A 22524-nucleotide genomic window follows, 5' to 3' on the forward strand; every position below is an offset into this window, starting at 1 on the left:
CATAGGAGTCTCAATAGATATAAACGCGCCGCCACTGCTCCTCTATCGTTCTGTCTTTGCGCCGGCCGGCCCTATCGATCCCGCACGAGACCGACACGAGCGGGAAAGACAAAAAGCAGTCGTTAATCGAATGAAAGTCGGTCGCCTGTCAAAGTGCTGTTCCGCTCAGTCACGACGAAAGAAGCCTTGAGGCACCAACGTGATCAACGTGAACGTGATAACGCACGAACTCGACGACAAACCGGCGGCAATTTAAAACAAAAAAAAAAAAGAAAAGAAAAGAAAAAAGTCTCCTTCCGGCACTTTCCACGTATGATTTCCCAACGATTCGCAAGAACTGCTGCGAATTACTAACGAGAAAAATAGTCGCTATTTCTGATGCCGTCGTCATTCGGAATATAATTATACCTGCGAGATATGTGGGCATACAGGTTTTCATCATGAGAGTGCTCGTTCATATATCTGCTTGTCTCATCTCCGCTCATTAATTTCAATCTTATGTCACTCGTAGTTCGTGGAAGTCGAAAAGTTTCGAACGTTATTTCAGCAATTATACTACTTTTTGTCTTTAATGTTGAAAAAATACATCTATGGCTTTTTTCATTCGATTATCGCAAGCGCTTTCTTTAAAGAGTAATAATAATTAAGAACATTCTTATTCATGTATTTATTTCAAGCTAATTCTAGTTTAATATAATTTTTTTTTTAACTATGCTATATATATAAGAAAGAAAAGATATTTTTTAATTTTTATATGTGCTTTTTCCTTTCGGAAAGTAATGTATCTACATTTTACAAGGATCAAAATATAAAACTCGTATTCGGATAACGTTAATAAACTCTCGCCGAGGAACAATACAATCGCGTGACTTAGAAGTAGTTCTAATTCGTGATCATGCAATGAAGCGCTTGTCGAATATCGAAGTGTTACGATCGAAAGTTTAACAGTGGATCCACTTCTTGGATTCTCGACGTTTGCCCATCAGCAATGCAAATTGCAGACCTTGTCGAGATTTGGTTCCCAACATTAATTCCGTTCACGTTTCGACACGCCGCACTCATATATACATGTGCTTAAAGGTTAAACATTATCTAAAATATCCACCAGTTCGCCTATAACAATTTTGAGCTGACTCTCGATTGCTCAACAACAACGAGAGAAGAAATACATACACCAGATTATTCAATATTCTTTCAACTCCAATGAGATGACATATGAGTGTGCTTTCTTAAGACTTTTGTATGGCATATTATTAAAGATTCATGGCCTTTCTCCATGTCACAAGGCCATCAAAAACTATGGCATACAATATCCTCTGAGAGATAATTTTAATCGACGAAAATAATATACGTGAACTCACCTGTAAGGAAATGTCTTCAGGATGTAATAACACCAATTGCCTAATCCGTTCTTCGAGCAGGTTCACAAGGGTCGTATATCTCCGGTTCAGCGTATCTAGATCACGCGCAACATTATCGACCGTAATAACGGAATCTCTTCGCGGCCTCTTCACCGACGCGTCCAACGACGGGCAGATATCTTCCAATTGTTCTTTGAACGCTCGGAGCCTTTGTCCGTAGATCTAAGGGTTTCCGGTTAGTCCGTTATGGTTAGTGAAATTAGATCGCTGTGTGTATGTGTGCCAATTACCGTTAGCCTCCGAAAGCGACAGCGAGAGATGAGGCGTTGGAACTGCCACGCGGATCGTTATCGCGGTCTTTGCATAATTTTGACAACCCAATGTAGTTTCAGGAAATAAGTGCATAATAATATGATAGCTGCCAGTTACTCGAGAGTTAAGTTTTAAATATGCTTCGAATAATTTCGGGGACTATATTGTAATCGCGCGTATGCAAAGCACTTAATTAAATCGCGCTGCAATTAATATTAATAATATGACAAAAAGGGATACACCTAAAGTGCGTGTCGAAATATAATCGTCAGCGTGATTTATTATATCTATCTTCGCGATTATGTATTATATACTCAATCAGGTTCCACCTTACGCATGCTATGGTTTATCCAGAGTTCAGAGTTCTCGGAAAAGTGTCAATTATATTGTAAAGCATTTAAGCGATATATGCGCGTTTAAGATTAAAAAAAAAAATTGGCACTAGATCGCCGCTAAACACGAGGTCGTGCAGCTCATTCAACCGTGCTTCTGATGTAATTGAGTTAACGAGGATTCCATTAAAGTTAAAAAAGGAGAGAAAGTTCAGTAATATTATAAATGCGCGCTGCTTCAAATTCTATCGTCCCATGTGTTACATAAGTGAGTATTTAATGAATGACAGTTAAAAGACGGTTTAATGGCACGGGGCCCAAATATAAATAAAAAATTCTACCACAGGTAGAAAATTAATGTGACATCGTCGATGTGAAGAAGACGCTGAAAAAACAGCAGCAGATTCGACTGTAAAGGAACGTTCATGTTTATATACAGATACAGCGCGTCTCAATGCGCTTTGCAACTGCTTGCTCGATATCCCAGTCGCTAAAAAAAAGCGGCCGCTCCGACGAGTGCTAAATGAAGGTTCATCGCGTACATAATTTCTGAAAATCTCGAAACCCGTAAAATAGTGGTTGTGATAAGACCTGTATGTATGTAAGACACACGCAGAACTCCATTCATGCAAGCATTCACACCGTAAGCTAAGGCTACCTATAAGGCTTACTAGCACCGAATTATACATCACGATCCACTTGTTATTACCTTTCCTTCACGAATCAATCTGCCGCCTGTCATGTTCACCGCTTCGATTGCCGGTGCGCGATCCAATACCTTGCTCAGCAGATTCTACACCCATAAAGATTTATGATTTCACAATCTCATTGATAATACATAAGAAAGAATAATATATCATAAAAATCTAACATTACCTTTGTGTTCTCCAGTTCAAGTTTTCCGTACGATTCGTCGACAAAGTCCACTTCATTCTGATACGAGTTTTGATATTGTTGTGCCAATCCATAAGCAGTTTCGGCGCTTCGTAGTCTGTCGACTAACTGTCCGCAGACATTTGTCCAACGCGCGTTCAATTTATTAACCTCAGCGTCCAATCTGTCCATATCGCCATGTGGACCGCGATGATTTGGTCTCGATTTCTCCACGAGACGTCTCGCATTATGCGCATCTTCGTTCAATTGATCCACCGATACCTGCTGATGCGCGATAGCGTTCTGCAGAACCATAAGATCCTCCAATACGCTTTGAAGACCCTTGATGTCTGAAGGTAGTTCGCCAAAAGAAGCTAATTTGATCTCAAAATCGGAGATAGCTGTCGTATTTTCCTCGAGGCTAGATAACACAATCTCGATGCATTTCAAACGCTCAATATACAAGTTATGTAGATTCCATAGATGTTTCCACTTGGTCGTGATGTTATCGAGCTTGTTCCTCATCGCCGGAGTCTTCAAGGTGATTCCGCGGAATGTCTGCTGTATTTGTTCCACGTCTGGCGCTAGGCGTTGCAAATTTTGCTCATAATCCTTATGCTGCAATACAAGATATTCCAGACTATCAAGATCTCGAGGTAAAGGCGCGGCTATGCGCGTGTTCAATATTCTCTCGGCTTCATCGAGTGCTTGTTGCAGCGAAGATGCTTGTTCATTGAAAATGCGCCCGGCGTTTTTCGATTCCTCTTCGGCCCTGGCGCGTTTTTCGAAATCATCGAAAAGTCGGTTGACATCCGCCATTTCTCGTTTCAATCTTCTAAGCTGCGGATCTGCCGGATCTCCCTCAGACAGCAATTTATTCGCGTCTTCGTTCAGCGCATTTCTGATAACGGTACGTTGATCTTGTCCCATTGCCAAAAATTGTGGCAAGTCCCAACCTTTAACCACTTTGATAGTCGCAAATATCATGTTTTGTCTTAGTCTCAATTCTTTTCGTTGCCAGAGAGCAATGCTTCTGTCATATTGTCGTCTTAATCTTTCCGCGGCATCCAATGCTTCTTTATCAGGAGGTTGTAACGCGAAGCAAACACCCGGTACAGGAGATTCCACACCCTGCGTATTTTTGACGCGCCACTTTACTCTGCCAGAATTGTCATATAATGTACATTGTTCTCCTTTCTCGATAGACATCTAAAAAAATTATATAGATAAGATTATATATTCAAAATGCCATTTCTCCAAATTAAGAAATATTGTAAACAATACTTACATTGACTTGTTTATAGTTACAGATACAAGTGACCTGTAATGGTCGTACAACAGGTTGCTTGCGTTGCTTCATCGGAACGATGTCCTTTGCTCTCTCCACAAGTCTCTGCACATGAATGTGACAATTATTGAGTTCCTCGCGCAACTCTTGCATACCCTTCAAGAGGCGTTCTCCCTCATCCAACGAGAAATCAGATTGCGAGTAAATGGTATTCAATGTTTCATCGTGTTTAGAGATCAACTGTTCGGTTTGCTGAATGTCTTTGAAGAATTGTTGATTTTGTGCGGCATGTCTCAAATGCACCTCGAGACACAATGTGAGTTGTAACAGCCAAGCCCATTGAGTTTGCATCGCGGACATGTAAGCTTCGATAGTTTTTGCCGCGGGATGATGCTGAAGAATTAATGCTTCACCGCGATCTTGCACTGCCGAAAATTGTATCTCGCGTTTCTCCAAATCGCTCATTAAAGACTGCAAGCAAAAATATATATTTCCGATTCATAATATGCATAAAATTTGAGAGTATAATTTTAATCAAAAATTAAGCCAAATAATTTTGTAATTAAAAAAATTAATGGAAATAATATCTAACATAATTAAATGCCAGATTAAAAATTCAAAAGTATAAGTGTATATTTTTCAATATTCTTTACCTCTATGCCCGATCCATACGTTTGCTTTAGAAAAAAGAAAATCTCCAATTTATTAATTCAATTCAACAAAACAAGAAATACTATTAGTAACGGTCATCATAAAGATGACTTAAATTCAACGACATTATGTATATTAACTTATATCTAGATTTAGATCTTAGATCTTACAAAAACTGTAATATTGCAAAATTGCATTTCTATCATTTCTTTTAAAAGAAATATTTTATAACTAACCTCGTAATATTGCTCAATACTCTGTACATTAAGATTCTTATCGCTCCAATCGCGCGTGACTTCGGTTTCCTCCTTAGCGTTCAACCAAACTAGTTCACCAGTTGCCGATTGTATGAAATCGTGTAGGATGTCCAAATCGGAGAGTCTTTTGTTCGATACAGCAAGAAGCTCAGCGTAAAGCTTCTGCAGAGTGCTGAGATGCTGGCTGTACAACGTGAGCTCTTCGCCGTGGAAATTGTTCTTCGCCTGCACGCACTTGTCAACCTTGTCTTGGAACTGATCAATGTTCTTGTGCTCTCTCTGATGTACGTCTAATTCATTTTGCACGCTAGGCAGATCCGATCCATAATCCGCTTCTTGCAGATGCTTCAGTTTGGTCTTACACCAATCTATGCAATCGTGTAACGCACGGAAATGAGGATTAGTGTCGACCAATCGCGTCTCATGAACCGTAGTGCGATGTTTTGTGACAACGCGCTCCTCAACGGGGAAGGAAACCACGGAGAGCGGTTGTACTAGACGCCTGTGTAAGAGTGATCGTAATACGACCCATCTTTGATGCAGTTTCTGCACTCTAAAAATCAGATGGAAATATATTTGCCAACAGCAAGTATTATATTGATTTATGCTATCTATCACATTAATTAATATTATTAAAACACATTATTGGCTAAACGTGAATCTAAGACAATATATGTCTAGAAACTCTGTTAAATTCAGAAATATATTTAAATAATACGAGATAATTTGAAAATCGCAGAAAGTGTGCAATAAGATTAAGTAGTCGAAAGCTGTTATGAAAAGCGCGCTAATAATTCACTCATTAGCAAAGATAATGAGAGTAGAAACAACGTGAATACGAGAAATAAGCACACGTTACGCGGATGATGCATCTTAATTGCATATTAATATTTCAGAGAGTAAATCTTTTAATTTATTTGTGATAAAACATGTAAAATAAAAACATCATTGCTTTACCTTTTATGAAGCTCGGGCGCTTGACTGTATCTACCCTCCGTAAGAGTATGCACATCGGTGAATATATTTTGTATCTGGATTTCTGTGCTACGTATGTCCTGTTCCAACAAATCCACTGCATGTTTCGCCTCCAAAGGATGAAGGCGGTCGAGCTTGCGAGCTTCATCCTCTACGCGTCGCTCGAGTTCCTCTAGCCTGTTATCGGTCGTTTTCATCTCGCGATGCACTTTCTCGGCGAGTCGTTGAAGACGCTCAAGTCTGTCAATCAACATGCGTAATCAGGCATACAGATATTTACATTTAATTAATATATTATGAGAATTATACGTACCGTTTAATTTCATCAATAATAGATTGCTCGCGTTCCTGATGTAGCATCATCAGGCGATTCCAATTCTTGTCTATAACGTCAATATGCAATTCCGGTTCCATGTCCACTTCACCCACCGCCTCGAAGTACTTTTGCAGATCTCTAAAGATATACGTCAATCTCTGTTTGTCCCTGTATCGTGGTGGTACCTCCTCGTTTTTGAATTTGGTACTATCCGCTGCTAGTTTCTTCATCTCGATCAGAGTTGGCGGGAAGGATCGTTCCTGCATGAGGACCACCTTTTCGCGAATCCACATGTGAAGCGAGGTCGCGAGTTCGCGATACTCTGCGGATCGTCTTTGCGCTTCAGCATCGTATAGAGGGTGAATGGCCGGCGGCTCCGGGAACACGTCGTAGAGCGAAGAGATGTACGTTATCAAGGACTTCTCGTCCGGTTCAGGGGTATCAACATCTGCACATATATGTACAAATTGCATAATTACATGTAGAAAATAAACTTAATAAATTGTGTTTTTTTTTTAAACGTTATTACATTTCAGACTCATTTTTTTAATCTTATATCTTGAACAAAAATAATTTTGTTATCAGCGCCGAGATAAGCTACCGATATATTTAAAAGATCATTAAAGAACAATAAATGTTATCTATCTACAATGGAAATCTAATTAAACTTGTCGTAGTAAGCCGTATCGAATTATGGATATACTATCTATCTGTGGATTGCATTTCGCTTATCCTTGCAACCTGATTCTCCCCTCCCCCTCCCCGCCCCAATGTCAGATCTATATCTATGAGACCCAAGTATATAGAAAGCATAATTACGATGACTGCCGATGGCGCGACGTTACGGTATACGAACCGAGACCGGAAACGATTCTGATCAGGTACCGTGACCAGAAAGAACGTGCACCGCCACCACGTTCCATCCACGAGGGAACTATACCTTACGCACGTATACGTGAACGTAGAGGAGATACGACAGAACTGTATCGTGAAAGGCCTCTTTGTAAGATAATAAAGCCACAAGAAGCCCAAAATAATACACACGATTGCAGAGAAATTATAACGAGCCTATTCCTCTTTTTCTGCTTTAAATTTCCAACTGAATGACATGAATACAACAATTCGCAATCGTGAATCATTGTTGAACGATGTTGGAAATAACTGATGCACCCCGGTAAGATACATTTAATCGATCGTTACCTTCTGGATCGAGAAGCCTCGTAACGCCGTACTCGCGCTCGGCGACGTAGAAGACCCGATCGAGTCGCTCGCGCGGCTGGCTTGAACGCGCGGTTCTCCAATCGACGAGATCCGGCCGATTTCGATGGAGAAGAGCACTGAAAGCCAAACCGTCCCGCCAGGAACCAGTGAAGTCGGTCACCCGGACTCCGGGATATCGGGCGGTCGATCGTCGAGCCCATCTCAGGAGAGCCTCGCGCGCTGTCACGTTCGGTTCCTGACCCACCACTATGTCCGATATCTGCAAACAGAAAAAAAGACATTGAATGTAAAATATCAGTTTCTTGACATAATATTGTAAATTTTTCTTAAGATAATTATTTCGTAAAAATAAATGTTTTATATCGATATATGATGATTCGACCTCCAATGTATTATTATTGTATTTTACTTTTGCAATAAACAAAAACGAAATCAATAAAATATACGCTGCAACGCTCATTTGGGAAATAAAATGAAAGTTTTTTTAATAAATAGTAATCTCTGAAAAATCTCTCCAATAAATATAGTGAAATATTTGATGAACGTTTATTGTTGCGAAAGCTAAGACCAATTTAATTTAAAATTATCAAGCATGAAATCATTATATAAATGTTATACATGTATTCGTAATGTTTCACCGTTACAATTTCGAATTTGACATTAATAGAAACTGAATGCTGCAACCTTTCAAGAACTATTGACATTTCGCTAGGCGGCCGGCGCCGAGAAAACGAGTCACGACTTTAATCGCACGATTAAAATATTATTAATTAAATTTTAATTTTATATGTATTGATTTTTAGATTTATTACAATAATGTAAAAATTCATGAATATATAGAGCAAAAAAATTCCAAACTCTCAGGTGAATATGATTTTTGTGTATTAAGATAGTTTTCAGTTTCTCACGTCTTATTTTAACACCAAGAGAGTTATCTTATCTTAAGTATATATATATATATATATATATATATATATATATATATATATATATGTTATATCATGCCTATATACAACTATCTATGTATATCTCCTTCCTGCATTTTCCAGAGTTACGTATTTATCGATTACCAGAAATTACGTATCATTGTTACCTAAGGCGTATCTCTCGTTTACGTTCACTGAATCAACGCAATTGTCATGTTCACATTTTAATTTGTACGTAAAATAGTAACCGATGAAAATGTAATATTCTTTCTTCAGCGAAAGAAAAAAACCATCTAAAACAAGTATTATTTCAATAATAACGCAACAGAATTATTATATTTCTATTTCCAGGTATATAAAACAGGGAGGGAGAAACAGCTGAAGATAAGCTTTCTTCCTATATCTTGCCACGTGTCTTTCATGTTTCATTCATATTTTATTTCGAGATAATTTTAACTTAATAATAATATAGTAAACCACATGCTTGACTTCATCAATATTTGAGAAATAAAGCATTCAATTATTCAATTAAAGTGCACAAACATTTAAAAATCTGATATAAATATGGAAGAAAGAAGAAAGGGAATATTTACGCTTCTCTCTTTTCAATAAAAATTCTTATAGCTTAATGAAATGAAATTGTAAGTTAATTTATATCAAATTATTCTTATATCTCGGAGATTTTCCTACTACGAGCTCTCTTAGTTATTTAACGATGAAAGAGCACTTGACCGCCTGGCCAACTACCAAACTCGCTCAAGTAGTGAAATAATAGAGACAAATATCGTTGGCAATAGACTTGACATTGGTACCGACTGGCTGAAATTGAGATCACATCCATTTGAGACTGTTGCTGCCATTGGCATTGATAAAGGCCGGCGTTAATATTCGGGTCATCGTGGTTTCTCGCGTGTGTGAGATATGCGTTTATTCGGATGAGTACAGCCGTTCCGACTGTGTCATCTGTTTTCCCAACCTACGCAATTCGCAGCAACAGGTTGCGAAAAGATGCCGGCGTAAACTCTTCGATCGTCGAGATAATTTCATTTTTTTTTCTATCTGGATATCTACTCAAATCTTGTAAAAAAATTCTCTAAAAATTTCTTAATCTTTCAGGTATTTTTGCTAAAAATTCCAGACCAAGTGAATATTTTAAAAAATTTCTTTTTGACGCCATTTTCTAAAATAAATTTTTTTATTGTATGCATTTTCTCATGTTTTTCACTCATACAAAAAAAAACAGAGCTTCTCAAATTTTTATTTTTTTCTAGATTTATAAATGTGAACTGAAAAACACGAATAACTCGTAAAATAAACATTTTCCATTTTTATAACATTTTCATTTTTTTATCATTAAAAATTACATCAAAAAATATGTACTGTAATATTCAATTTTTCGTTACATTGAATATAAATAATTATTGAAATATAATTGAATATATAAAAACAAAGATACATACATACATATATATATAAATATATATATATATATATTCTAAACGCTGTAATTCACTTGGCTCGCCGATTGTTAACAATATGAGAGAAAATTATTAAAGAGAAAAAATTTGTTTAAAGATTCCCCGAATCGCCAATCAAATTCTTTAATCATTCTCCGATTTTTCCAGGTACAAGAGAAATCTCTGAGAATTGTAGGGACTCGACACCCTAATTTATCGATTGCCATAAATGAACATACTTTCAACGAGAACATCGAAGATACCGGCTATCGTGTCTTCCAAACTTGATCCTCGCGAATCTCGTCTGTCGTAGTTATGTTGAGTAAGCATCGAAAGCAGCTATCGACAAATAAGTATAGAAACCGCATTTTCGCCGACTTTCGTTTTTCATATGCCACTACAATTAACGTCCCGTACGCGTTCGTCCAGATTAAATGACACGAGGAAAATAATATATATCTCTCTCGCCAAGTGTTAATTTCGCAGAAGCAAAATAACGGATTATGAACAGAACGGTAATAGAGCTAATGCGGGAGCGATGCCGTGAAACGGGCCGTTGCAAGCGTTCTAATCCTAATTAAGGCGACGCGTCCGTTACGACGAGAGAGAGTGTTTCTTTTGAGAGAGCGTTTGATGTTTTTACGAGAAGGGTTCTTTTCCAGCTCTCTGAAAGATTCAAGAAAACATTATCGTGCTTGCCTTATTTTCAGCTATGCTCACCAAATATAGATTACTTGATTGTAGACATGCTCAATAATTAAATCAAAACTGTCAATTGTTGCAATATTAGTCTTCTCGATTGAATATACAGTATGTTTTGTTTAAGTGTATATACTATTTTTTTTTTTAATAATAATAGAGTTTTATTAAAAAATGTATCGAATGAGAGTTATTGCGTGCTTAAGATTTACATAATAGCTTAAACAAAAATTTTATATTATTTTTTATGTTTTCTATGAATTTTCTTTTTTTAATGGAATAATGTATGTATTTTATTTATAATTTTGTGAGATAGTTTATGACAGATTCGATAATGTACAATAAAGTAAAATGTTTAATGATCTTTAATAGTAGTTTACGAGATATTGCATCTGTGTCGTTTTACCAATATTTTAATTTAAGATTAATAAAGACTTTTATTAGAAATATTTTCCTTTTCCACTCGTACTTAAAAGAATACGAGTAATATCAGCAACCATCTTATGAAAATCTCACTTTATTGCACATAATCGAATTTGTCATAAAATAGCTTACAAAACGTAAAATATAAATATTATTCCATTTAAAAAAAAAAATAAAACTGTGCTGAACAACATTTAAGAAAAAATAACTTCATTTTCCTTTGTCGTTATTAAATGAAATAACTTTTATTCAAAATCATTTTATATATGACTCTATTATTAAAAAAAAAAAATAATAATACTTGAATCAAATACACTGTATAATCCAATTACTAGTAATAAAGAATCTCTCGGCAATTTTCCGCGATAGGAACGCTTACCCGAACGGTTTTCGGTTTCGTTGGAGTATGCCGAGTTATGGCCGTCGTCGATACACTTGCAGCTTCCTGCAGATACCTCGGATGAGCGCGTTTCGTCAGGTCTTCAGCGACGCTGCGCTCCTCGCCGCGTGTCAAAGTCGTCGTTTTACGAACAATGCGAGTGACGATGCGCTTTGTGCCATTCTCACCGCGTCTCGATGTTTTCGTCGATTCGATCGACGAACCTACGAGCGAGCGAACGATCGTGAAACGGATCGTTGAACCGAGCACCGGTTTCGCGCTCGATCGAACTTGGGAAAGGATTCGTTTGACGATGCGCTAACATTAAGCAACGCTGTTGGATATCTACGATAAATGCGTCTACAATTGCCATTTATTATTTTCCGATTTCTATGAACTGCATGCAATCTACAGGTGCGCGTCTTGCCTACCAGAAGCAAAATTATCTCCATTTAACTTCGCAAAATACGGTAAACTGCGATTGAGTCTAGCTTGAGTGAGGTAGATGTGCCTCTTTAAGTCACGATGATGTAACAGCTCATTACATCTCGTTGAGAAAAGATCCCCTCAGAAACATTGGAGAGAAAACTATTGCACGCCGAGTATATCGATGCTAGCGATATACCCGTTGTTGCAACAACTTACAATCAGAAGTGTCCATAATTCTATTGAGAAAATTTCATAGATCACATAGCAGTATTTTATTCTTCATTACAATAAAAAAAAAACACGATCAAATATATTTATTTTATTATATAAATATATTTGATCGTGTTTTCTCAGCACGAAAAAGTTAAACAATCTTAATTGTATCTGTACTATTCATAATTTCTCATTGTTTCAGTAAAGACCAATTAATTAAAGATAACAATCACTCTCTCAGAGAGATTGTTTTTAAGCTAATTGCTAATTAGTACTCGCGAAATAGTCACGACTCCTCCGGCAAACGTCAAGAAATTCCTAGTCAAGTCTCTCTGTTAGAGCGTCGTTCCTGTCAGCGCGACGTCAACGTGAATCCTTTCCCCCGTTTCTCCTCGATTTCGAAACGCTACCTAAGACCTCGGTCGACAATCGGCGCTTCGTGTATATAGCTCGCAGATCGTCGGCGGAGCGCGATCCCGTTGGACTGGGTGAAACGCCATCGTCTCGTTTGTCGTCCTCCCTCGTGCCTTGCACGAACAGCCTACCTCCCTTGCTGAATCGATAGATCGACATTGTTTTTTTCTTTTCTTTTTTTTTTGTGGGTCACGGGGCGTGTATCCCACACTCGTGCTTATCGCTCTCTTCCTGCCCCGGCTCTCCTCGGACCGAGATTCGTTCAAACCGCGACTCGTCCGCGAGCTACAACTGTTCATTTACATACGTACGTGATACACAGCACCGCGTCGCACCAGACCGCTCGCTGTTTGTGTTTTCCACGTGAATGTACTACGTTAGTCCGCATTTAAATAAATGAGACCGTGCGATGTCGAGCAATGCGTATTTGCCCAGCAAGATGGAATTACGTTCAAACATCGTATAACAATATTTAGCGTGATAATAAAAAGTATCATTAACTCTCGTTTATTTTATCGTCCAAGTATGATCGTATGAGTTTCAACATATTTGATATATAATTGCGAAATTCAAAATGTTAGTGTAAAATAAAAATCAAACAGCCATAGATATTCTAATTCAACCATGAGCCGAGAAGATTAAAGATCATTATATTTTGACGTTTGGAATCAAGAACAAGACAAACCGAAGAATACGAGCTACAGTCACCATGATACATCTTTATCATCATGAGATCATTTAAAGTACTCGTTGACAGTCAATTTGACAATCGTAAAAATTTATCCATGGCTGATTAAATACGCCTTTTTAATGGCATCTTGTCGGTAGAGTCAAGTATCGCGCTAACTGTAGCTCGTTCGCGCCGGCACGTTAACCAGGCGCCGTAAAGCGGAACCGCGCCCGGTTAGAGACAGTAGAGCGGGCTGGTGCGAATGTTATGACAATTTGCTTTCTCTCTCTCTCTCTCTCTCTTTGACAACACGGACCTGTGAAAGATATTCGACGCGCACTCGACGTCGTCAACATCATGCGCGACGATCTCTGTCTCTCTCTCTCTCTCTCTTTTTCCTGAATCACCTAATCTCGCGAACTGACAACTGACCACGCACGACACGATCACGAGCACTAATGAGGACGAAGACAGCGACTACGGTGATGATAGAAAATGATAATCCAACCGGCGACGGGCGAGCGAACTCTATGCGCGACACGCCGGACGATCGCCGCGTAGCATCCGGCCGTCGTGGCGAGAGTAGGCCAACGAAATGCGCACAGGTGAGAGACGTTTCTCCCCCTCTCCTCTCTGGCACTTCTGCTCTCCCACCTTTTTTGCCATCACCACCCACCCACCTGACGTTACCTCACGCTTCGTCGCACCTCGTCGCGTGGTGTACCATGCGTCCACCTTATGCTCCTTATGTCATTGATTCAAAATAAACTTGATGTTTACAATCATTGGTTTTTTTTTCTTTATTTTAGTTAAATCGTTCTCGATATCTGTTATCGATATTCATCAAGCTTAGAAAAACAGGATTCAATTCAAAATTTATAAAAAAATTCTTGAGAATTCTCTAATTTCTCTAGAACCTGAACACCTTGAAAAACTTTTTTAGAATTGGACCTTTTCTTTTCCTAATTCTATCATTTTTAGTCATCGCATATAGCTATTTTTTTATAACTTAAAAAAATATCTTAATAATGTTAATTATTCTCTCCCAATTATATCTCTCTCCCAAATTGTATTTTCTCACGATAGCACGATAAAGAAAGAGAGATCATAGATTCGGTCATTAATGCACTTCATTATACATCGCCAATCTCTTCTGGATCGCGCATGCGTTTTCGCTCGATCGACTTCGCGTGCAGTGGAAGCTCGGATTATGATCGGCTTCCTCCTCCTCCTCGTCGTCGGGACGTCATCGTCGCGCGTCCTTCCTCCTTTTCCTTTTCTAGAGATTTCGCGTTCCACCGGCGTACAAACACGTGCGCAAATACGTGTATTATACGTATCTTTCCGCGACCCACGACATTCCGTCAGGGTCTCGAACGGTACCGTGCATAATTCACGCGTGAGCGGTGGAGTTGGTTATCTCGATATCAAGGTCGAACCGCGATCGGGAACGCGACCTTGATAAAGACCGAGATTCCTTCGCGACGGGCCTTAAAAGGAAGCGAATCGAGCAGCAATCCTTGCGTCTTACAATTAGTGACATCATCAAGAGAGTTTCGGTAAACGTCTGATAACACTGTATTCCTAAGCACATGTGGTGATAACGATAAGAGCATAAAAATATGAGAGTCATGAAAAACAATCGCAAGATGGCAGATATATTGTTCGCATATATAAATGAAAACAATAATTATTATATATAATTGTGCTAGCTTTACGTTTTTTGAATTAAAAAGATAAGTATTTCAGAGATAAAGATATTTAAAAGATATTTGAAAAGAGGGATTTAGATGAGCGTTATTTAAGATTCATAACAAATAACAAGTCGCAGAAACAGACGTATTATTACGTATAATTATTCGATATGATAGATACGTAGATAGGTAATCTATGCAGAAACTATATTCGCAAAATATGCAAATGTCATTTGCATCAGCTGATACGTAGGATTTCTAACGAACTAATAATCTCGTCGTTTTTGGAATAGCGTGGGCCCTTGTTTGGACCGCACATTCCGAACCAATTGTAAGTGTTTAAGAATGCCACAAGCAAGGTTAATAAGTTGTTTGATGAATTAAGATATGTCACGCAACATCATAAATTGGCATCGATACGCTTCCGACTCTCGTGAACCAAACGCGGTAATGTCGATCCGAACGAAATAATTACGCGATACCCCTTTTTATGCGTCCTGAAGGCGTTCGAAATAATAGGATAATGGAAAATTGATGTCGCAATTGTTGGCAGTAAAAAAAGAGACCTCCTCTTAGAGACCTTACTTCTTCTCTTTAATTGACTTCGTCGATAGCATTTTTATAACAGCAGAAGCAAATTTTAATTCTACTTTGCATCGTCAACTATTTCTCTCTGATTATATTTCTTCGGAATATTATAGAAACGTTCGGATATCGAGCACAAACGGCAGGAAGGAAAAGCGACCCACTTGTGCAGCTTTTTATGCTTTTCCTGTCCTGATGAGGGGTGTGTCTTACATCTACCGAGATCCAAGATATGCGACATACGTACATATAAATAGCTTGTAATAAAATAGATTTATGCCGTGTGCAAAGTATGTTCTTAGATAGAGAGGTAAAAAGAGGAAAAGAATCTTCTACAGCTTCAGATATTTCATTAATATTAGATTAATTCGACCAAGATGATTAGAAACTAATGCGGAAGCAAGAATAGAATTCTCAGACGCTGATATATACGCGTCGATTCCGACCGATACGGCGCACAATCAAGCTTTCATTGCAAATTTATACGCGTGCCGGCACTTAGGGAAAGAGGTCGATGGCCTCTGGTGGGTCCTCGGAAAAAAAGGATTCGAGAAAAAAAAAACGGCAAGCGGCAGCAAACGAGAAAGTCTAATAAATAAAAAAAAAATATATATATATATAAAGTAGTGCTATCAAGATTGATTATCCATTATATATTCTTAATAAAACTGATTCCTTTTGACATGTCAATTTTAATCAAGAATATATGAAGTGTCTTTCTTCAATCGGATATTAAATATAAATTTTTTGACAGACAAATGGCGGAAAATATGTCGTAATGCACTTTTTCACAAAATGTTATCAAATGTTTAGCCACATCGAGTCCTTGCATCAGCTGCGGTATACAAATATTATAATTGCGGAGCTATATGCTAATTGCACGCGGAGATCACAAGGCGGATATGAAGTCATCGCACCCGAGGCCACTTGATTCGTTCCATCGTGGCTGCTGCCATCGTGGGTACGCTAATTCGTTGCCTTTGGTGCAAAGATGGAATATAATCCAGCCGCTGTAACTCGCACAGTATATCGTGGCACGTACAACACGCAACTTACACGGGTATATAGCTCTTTTATACAATGGTTAAGAATAAGAAAGTGACAATGAACGAATACAATGAGCAATTTCTCCCTGCAGTAATGACATTAGGAAAAGTTCATAAATAAGCAAATAAGGTATTTAAATTTAAATAAAGCTATTGTATGTATACGCGATCGGAATATGTAATATTAATACAAATAATCCACGCATGACTAGAATACATCAACATTAAATCTCCGCAATGTAAGTTCAACTCTCAACGTAAGTTTCGCTCTCATTCGCTCGTTAAGATAAGCAGCGTAAATTAAATTATACCAATCGATGCGGGCCATCAATCGGTAGTCAAAAAGTCTGAATACGCACACAGTTATGACGTCTGTGTGAACGTCGACTCTTTGGAAATCAATGGCAACGATCTCAGACAAGAAGCCTTACCTCGCGAGGAGAGTTAAACTCGTAATCAGCACGCATCGAAACCTGTACTTACGGACCCTGAATGATTTCGCACGCAGGTGATGTCATTCGTAATAGCGTCATCATCGAAACATTCAGCGCGTCCGGAGATACTATTTAAGAGAGCGCCATGAAATGACTATTAAGTCTTCTCGCGAATGTTTTTATTCTTGAAAAAAAAAAAAAAAAGAAAGAACTAAAAAACGAGATGTAAAAAATAAAATATCAGATAATTATCTAAATAAATAAGGATCATCCAAGAGCTAAATTCTTCATATTTCTCATTATGAAAAAAAGAACAATATCAAATAATATTTCACTAAGATAAAATGGGTATAATATTTTCGAGACAAGACGCAGTAAGGAAAAAAAAAAAACTGCATCTAATATCAAAATTATGTTTAACGAAAATGACAGACTCCGTTGATTTCCCGAGGCGATGGATAAATTACGCGATCGATTAGCGAAGACCTTCAACTGCATCTACCCTGGGGAGCTTAATATTGCGCCTCCATGTTTTTTTTTTTAAAGCGATCGTTTTATTGCCGATTCCACCCACGCAATTTTAATATTGCCGAGCAAAACATCGCGCTTAATACGCACTTGCGTACAACCAGCAGCGCGTAAATAACGTGTAATCGAAATTATCGCGACTCTCTTTCAAATAAGTTAAATGGACCGAGTTTTCCTCATTAAAAAAACCTTGAATAGCTCGATTCAGTTCCAAAGTATCGTATATATATATATATATTGTATATATATTCACAGTGAATCATGTTGCTGCGCAGATCGGAGGTCACAACTTAAACAAGCATGTGAAAATTAGCAAGGTGAGACGTTAATATTCACGGTATAAACTCTATCTCCGAGATCTCTGATAAAAAGGACATTGGCATGGAGCCAGGGAGAGAAACCATCAGCATGATAAATTCTGATTTTGTTTCAACTGCAGAAATACTTCGCAACATCAGTTAGCAAATAATGCAAGTAATGCTAGTCACGTTATACATTACGTCTGCTTTATCAAAAAAAGATATTTATTACTTTATTTAAGAAAGTGAATGATACTACTGCGCCTCACAATAGAATGTAGAAAATATTTTCTGTACCCAAAAATTAAGGGTATAATCTAATTTAGTAGTACAAAAATTAATTAGATTTTTAGAAATTTTTTTTAAATACATTAAAATTTGATCTTAGCGTTTTATATATATATGTTTTTATTGTTGTTTAATAAGTATTTTTTAAATCTTGGTTATTAATATTTTTTGTTCAATACGAGCTTCTGCGCATATCATTTCCAAAAACAATATTGCTGCTGCTCGTGTAATTGTTTTAAATAAAAAAATTCAGTTTAATTTTATTCCGTAGATTGTTGAGATACTGAGCCCAATTAGATTTAGAATCTAATTAAAATTAAAAAGAAAATAATACTTAATATTTTTCTAATTTTTCAAGAGATAAAAATATTTCGGCAAAATTAAAATATCTATTATTTAAATGAAAAATGCCAAACAAATTATTTTTCAAAAAAATTCCTAAAAATCATTAATTTTTCATATTGCTAGAGTAAACTGAGTCCTTAAATTAAGTCCCCCAATTTCGCATAACACATTGAAAGAAAATGCATATTTCAATTATTTGTGAACTCTGAATAAAATAGAGAGATAATGAAATAATCTAAATAATTTAAGCACATATAAACGAGATTTTCTTTCTTTATGAATGAATCTGTATAGGACTTGAGTGTGGGCATTCAGATGGGAACCAAGTGGAAAACCGATTCAGGTGTAACTACCTGCACGAGCCATCTGTGTTTAACGAAGCGATCGTCTTGGCAAGAATCGTCGGTAAAGCAGAAAATAATTCATATGCGACTGCGTAATCACTTTGGTTCCCAAACATCATCTATACGCGCTCAGAATGATGATCATTTAGGGGATGATCGACTTACCTTGCGTCGCCATCTCTGCGGCGCAAAAGAAAAGAAAATTCACTATTAGAAGGATCATTTACTTAAGGCGTTAAAATTAAGTATAAAACTAGGTTTTTTACTTAATTCATCATACATAATCGGCTCTGCATGCCTTTTATCCTGATACTGATACAGCAATGCAAAATAAAAGCTTGCCTTTCTTATATATGTTCTCAAAATAGCTTTTCGAACATTAAAATATTTTTTACACTTATTATAAGATATTCTGATAACAAAAAAAATATATATACATTGCAGATAAAATACAAACGATTATAAGACTTTATTGTAAAGTTCTGAGAATGCAACTCTTCTCTTCAATTATCACTAACTGCGTTGAGTGAGGAAGATGCAAAAAGATGAGTAAAACGAAGCCGCAAAAGAAAGCCAGAAAAAAAAATAAAGAAACACAGAGATGTAAACAATCATTTTTTTTTTTACTTATACATCTGGCATTTCTAATGTATAATTTTCTTTTCCTACACTGTGTAATTCTGCAGGCGCCATCGGGAAGAGCAAACACTAGTCGTCTTTATATGCTCGCGTAACTCGGTTACTCGGTTCACGCCTTCGCTCGACTTTTTGCGACTTTAGAAAGAAACGCGAATGGTTCCTCCTCGCCGGCATAAATGCGTCTTCTGCATTTATCTCGAACTGCATACGGTAGCGCGATTTGCCATCAAAAGAAATATTCATGAGCGAATACAAGACGCCGCGTTTCGAGACTCGCACGAGCGTTTCGAGATTCGCCGATATCGGGCATGCCACGAGATACAGACAATCGATATTACTCGTCTTTATTTCATCGTGCGTCTCGACAGCAATTTAAATTGAGAAAAATTAAGAGGATTGCGGGCAAAAACAAGAGCAGCAAGCTACGCTATCAAAGATTTAAATGTTTTCGTAAATTGCTGATACTAATTTTTAGATTCGAATTAATCATCGTACCTCTAGTATTAAGAACTCAGGCTCTTCTAGCATTATGAAAAACTTACGATTTTTAGAAATTTTTTTTGAAAAATATTAGAAATTAATCTTTCTAGTGTTTTACATATGTTTTATATTTACTGTTTAAACAGTACAATATTTTTAAATTTTTAGCTTTTTTATTCAAAAATGCATGGCTCGATGATGTGACATCCTGCTCCATTTCTAATTATCGTAAATGAAAAAACTCATTTAAGTTTTAATCTGTAAGATATTCTTGAGTTATTGCATCTAATTTAATCAAAGAAAATTGAAAAATAAGAAAGTAATGTCATTTAAAAATTAGATATTTCAATTTTGCTAAAAGTTGTTCTTTTCTTCAAAATCAAAAAATATTAAATATTAATTTTTTAATTCTAATTAAGTTCGGTATTTCAAAAAACATCCTCCATGAATTAAAATTAAATCGAGTTTTTTTCATTTATGATAATTACTGAGCAGAATAAATCTTAAAATAATGTAAATAATTCTATAGCAAGCATAATATTAAATAAAGATTTTTGATTTAAAAATGAGGAGTAACATGTCATTGTTTAGCCATACATTTTTGAACAAAAAAATGCTAAAAATTTGCAAATATTGATCTACTGTTTAACATTAAATCATTAAAACATTAATAAAAACATGTGTAAAACATCAAAAAAAAAATCAATTTGTAATATTTTTCAAAAAAAAATTCCTAAAAAAATCATCAATATACTTCACACTGCTCGAGTAGACTGGGCCTATAATGTAAATTGCAAAGTATATAAAATAATTGTATTCTCCTAGAGATTGAACGTATTTCATACTGTGCGATTTGTGGCGATTCGGCCGAGCGCGACTACTCTCGACTCGGCCGGTCCGGCACGAGACGAGCGGCCGTCCTCGCTTTCGCTTTTCTTTGGCACAATGCACGTGATTCCACGCGAGCTATATACGTTCGTTTTACCGGCACCTACCACAACGTTACATCGAAAGATACGGGCAATCTAAAAATAGCACCGATGGGATACAACGCACCGGCGAAATGTATCGCGAGGATACGCGTGACGCTTTTGATTAGCGTACAGAGAGTCGCTTAATTGCCTTCCCTGTATTACTCGATCAATGATTGATATGCTCATTGTTGATGGAATTCGAATAGTTGAGCGTTTCAAGTCTCATAAGTTCCATTAAAAACATGAGAAACAAGAGAAAATATCTCTCGGAAGAGATTGTAGGAAAAACGAAAGTTCCGCGCACATAATATATATATATATATATATATATATATATATATATATATAAATATTACGTTATTAAAAGCGAGATGGAGAGAGAGAGAGAGAGAGAAAGAGAGAAAGATAATCAGAGTTCACCGACATGCTAATGGTCAACCTGTCAAGTTTTATGACACGGGCCACTGGCCAGTGAGATATGAAGTGCAACGGACCGAGAGACATTTTGCGCGCGCGTAAAATGCATCGGAATGAATTTTGCCTTCGCTGAAGCAGCATTTACGCCTCGTCTCGCCACGATGACACAGATTAGATATTTAGAGAACTGGAAAGCGCAGAAAAAGAATTCTACCGATGACGAGATGCCGATAGTTAAACTCTACGAATTATCTTCCGCGGTTTCCTGTGTTTCAAGAAAATGCATTGTGATGAAAAAATTCTTTCAAGCACTTGCTTTTACGTTCACCGAAACCCTGAAGCTTCAGCATAATAGCTCTAGTGCTTTAGACTTTCGAACAATCCGGGATTGGATGGCGAATTGCGGAATAAATAAAATACCGAATCTCGATGAAAATCGATCGGAAAAAAGCTTGCGTACTCGTGAAAAATTTTGCTACTCATTTCTTTCAAATAATTGTCAATGCAAATTATTCCACGGAAAGTGACCGAGCGATCGTTTCCAATACGACGAAAGTGTTGCTGCGCCTAGTGGAATCAACGTATGCCGTTAGTCCAACGGTACACGCATGTACGAGTACGCAAATGCAAAATACCTGTGACATTACGCCAGCCATGTCACGACAACATATCACTGCAGCACGTTTTATGAAGCAAAAGACTATGATGATGAATATTCGACGTTATTTCCGCGCAAGCGTCAACGCATCGCGACAACTACGATAATATACAGGCTGTCTCGCAAGTACATTATTGCCCAAGAAATTTTCGAAAAATCTTTTCCACTTTTCTTGAATCAAAGATTCGATAAGTGTGTTTAATGTTTATGTAAGAATTTCGTTATTTAATTCCAGACCTGTTTTAAAAATTGAGAAAGATTGATGGCTCGATAGCGGCGCGTGATTATGAAAAAGTGTTACGTCCTATTGGACACTCTCTGTATGCATTTCACTTTCTATCGAATTGCACGGCCAACTGGACGCATCATATATAGTGCAATGGACATTGCGATGGGCGGTTTCCATCATGCTGACATAGCAGCCGCTTCATTTGCATTATACAAACTCTGTTCTAGATACTGGACACCAGGAGATAAACTGAGAAAGATGATAATTATTTTAACATCTTTCAAAGCGCATCAAAATAATATATTTCATAATTATTAAACAATAAAAATCAAATTAATTATTTTTGCAAAAACTGAATTTTAAACTTA

At 37.1% G+C, this 22524-nt stretch overlaps 1 protein-coding gene across 15 annotated transcripts in view; it reads right to left on the reverse strand.

The window, feature by feature from the left end:
• Positions 1 to 22524, reverse strand: part of LOC126848906 (microtubule-actin cross-linking factor 1) — a 100295-nt gene that overhangs the window by 42532 nt on the left and 35239 nt on the right. For 7 of the 15 annotated variants that reach the window (XM_050590217.1, XM_050590216.1, XM_050590221.1 and 4 more), the window contains 7 exons: positions 7566 to 7845; positions 6363 to 6813; positions 6032 to 6289; positions 5054 to 5627; positions 4167 to 4637; positions 2882 to 4087; positions 2715 to 2798 (listed from right to left, as the gene is read on the reverse strand). In XM_050590217.1, coding sequence (XP_050446174.1) covers positions 2715 to 2798; positions 2882 to 4087; positions 4167 to 4637; positions 5054 to 5627; positions 6032 to 6289; positions 6363 to 6813; positions 7566 to 7845 — 3324 coding nt within the window. Of the gene's footprint in view, positions 1 to 1361; positions 1584 to 2714; positions 2799 to 2881; positions 4088 to 4166; positions 4638 to 4819; positions 4844 to 5053; positions 5628 to 6031; positions 6290 to 6362; positions 6814 to 7565; positions 7846 to 11470; positions 11695 to 12522; positions 13015 to 13512; positions 13770 to 22524 lie in introns of those variants that run through there. The other 8 variants (XM_050590210.1, XM_050590211.1, XM_050590208.1 and 5 more) reach the window with 5 other exon arrangements.

The sequence above is a fragment of the Cataglyphis hispanica genome, chromosome 4 (genome assembly GCF_021464435.1).
Source record: "Cataglyphis hispanica isolate Lineage 1 chromosome 4, ULB_Chis1_1.0, whole genome shotgun sequence".
Lineage (NCBI taxonomy): Eukaryota > Metazoa > Arthropoda > Insecta > Hymenoptera > Formicidae > Cataglyphis > Cataglyphis hispanica.